This window comes from Canis lupus, chromosome 38 (genome assembly GCF_011100685.1).
Source record: "Canis lupus familiaris isolate Mischka breed German Shepherd chromosome 38, alternate assembly UU_Cfam_GSD_1.0, whole genome shotgun sequence".
Classification (NCBI taxonomy): Eukaryota; Metazoa; Chordata; class Mammalia; order Carnivora; family Canidae; genus Canis; species Canis lupus.
Window position 1 is genome coordinate 23,982,503 of NC_049259.1, and position 2,255 is coordinate 23,984,757.

The following is a 2,255-nucleotide window of genomic DNA, read 5'->3' on the forward strand; positions in this document are numbered from 1 at the left end:
TCATTACACTTTTACTTGTCTCTAAGGACGTCTGTCCCGTGCATGACATATTGCAGGTGGAAAGTGCAATACACAGGAGAGCGTGTCTGCCACGGATTCCCCGGGACGCTATCCATGCTAGACAGTGAGCCAAGTGAGGAGGTCCTCAACACCCAAGATCATGAGGCCGTCATAGAGCAGTGACAATAATCAAGGAAAATGGGAAACATGTGTCTTCCCTGAGATACAATCCATAAACTGGGAGATCCAATTACAAGGAAGAGCACAAAGTGACGATGAGTCAGAGATAGAAAGGACAACAATATTAAAAAATTGTTTTAAAAGATGAAAGACACCCCATGAGGGAGACAAAACAGCCTGCCTTTTCATTTAACGGAGCATTCAAACTCATCCGTCAAATGGATTCTCACCTAGTTTCAGACCTTAGAAGAGCGTTATAGGTAGGATAGTCTAATTGCAGGAATTTTAGACATCTCTATGGTATCCCTGTAAGGCTCCAGCCAGCCCTACTTTGAACTTGAACATGCCAAACTGCTTCCGTCTTGTTCAGCAGAGCTGAAAAATACTTACCGTATTGGGGCTTCTGTGGTGGTGGCATCTCTGAGGCTGAAAGTGGAAATTCAGATTCTTGAGCCCAGGGTGAGTTAAGCATGGTGGACAGAATGGGAAGCCCCGCTCCGTATTCCAAAGTGCAGGCAGCAGGACGGGGCTCTCCCACGGAGTTAGGGGTGGGACAGCTTTGATCTGAGACCCTGAGTATCAGGCCTGCTGACCTGGGTTCCTGGTCTCAGTCCACCCTACACAAAAGAGCCTGTCCCTCTGGGGGAGCCTTCATCCTCTACCCAGCAATTTTCCTCGGAAGGCACTTCTCAGGGCTGTCTGCACAGCCCGATTCCTTAGACTGTAAACAATGGGGTTGAGGAGGGGAGTCACCACGGTGTAGGTGACAGCAATAAGCTGATCTCGCTCCAGAGAGTAACTGGCTTTGGGCCTCAAGTACATGAAGGAGGCACAGCCATAGTGCACAATGACCACGGTGAGGTGCGAGGCGCAGGTGGAGAAGGCCTTCTTCCGCCCCTTGGCAGAGGGGATCCGCAGTATTGCTGTCAGAATGTAGGCATAGGAGATGGTAATGGAGCAGAAAGAGACCAGGAGGACCAGCAGGCTAAGGATGAGGATGCCCAGCTCACTTGGCCCCGTGTCCCCGCAGGCCAGGCTCAGCACTGGAGGCGTGTCACAGAAAAAGTGCTGGATCTCGTGGGAACCACAGAATGGGAGTTGGAAAATGACCAGTGTCATTCCCAGCCCAAAGAGATATCCAGTCAAGAAGGAGGTGCCAACCAGCTGGGCACAGAAGGTAGGATTCATGTGGCTGGTATAGTGCAGTGGGGCACAGATGGCCACGTATCTGTCAAAGCCCATGACAGCCAGAAGGAAGCAGTTGGTACAGGCCCACGAAGCGGAGAAGAACATCTGGGCAGCACAGCCCTCATAGGAGATGGCCTGGCTCCCCATGACCAGGCTGGAGAGCATCCGAGGGATGATGCCCAGTGTATAACAGGTCTCAGAGAAAGACAGAAAGGAAAGGAAGAAGTACATGGGGCTGTGCAGATGGCTGTCCAGCCGGATGACTACGATAATGAAGACATTGCTGGTCAGGGTGACAAGATACAGGGAGAGGAATAGTGCAAAGAGCAGGAGCTGCAGCTCCCCAAAGCTGGAGAAGCCCAGGAAGACGAATCCCCTCCAGATGGTTGCATTGGCCTGTCCCATCCTGAGTGGCACCCCGGGAGACGTGCTGCTCCCTTCCACCTCGCCGGCAGAGGCCTCGCTTCTTTAGGAAGGCGGGTGAGGTGGATTCTCATATCCTTGTGCCTGTTGTAACTCAATAAGAAAGCTCTGATTTTGATCACAACCAAACCTCAGAAATTTATAGCATTAGCCACACACATATGGATCCGTTCTCACACGCATACAGGTACGTGCACAGGTACAAAGACACACACGACTCTACATACATACCTGCCTACCACACACAAAGCGCTCATACACAGGCATGCCCATTTCACACTTTCAACTACTCTATGCCGTGCAGATTGGCCATGAAGGGCCGTACTTACAAATATTTCAGGCACGTTGTAAATGCCTGTCTTTTGAGACAGCACAGAAGTAAGTAGATGTGCACCACACTTCATTTATACCAACATCCTACACACACATAAGAATACAGATATGGAAAAAAAAAAAAAAGAATA

The 2,255-nt window shown here is 50.3% G+C and overlaps 1 protein-coding gene across 1 annotated transcript; it reads right to left on the reverse strand.

Moving 5' to 3' along the window:
* Positions 1-831: 831 nt before the first annotated feature.
* OR10Z1 (olfactory receptor family 10 subfamily Z member 1) lies at positions 832-1,773 on the reverse strand. The gene has a single exon (NM_001388776.1). The coding sequence runs from the start codon at positions 1,771-1,773 to the stop codon at positions 832-834; it is 942 nt and encodes a 313-aa protein (NP_001375705.1).
* Between the last annotated feature and the right edge of the window lie 482 nt (positions 1,774-2,255).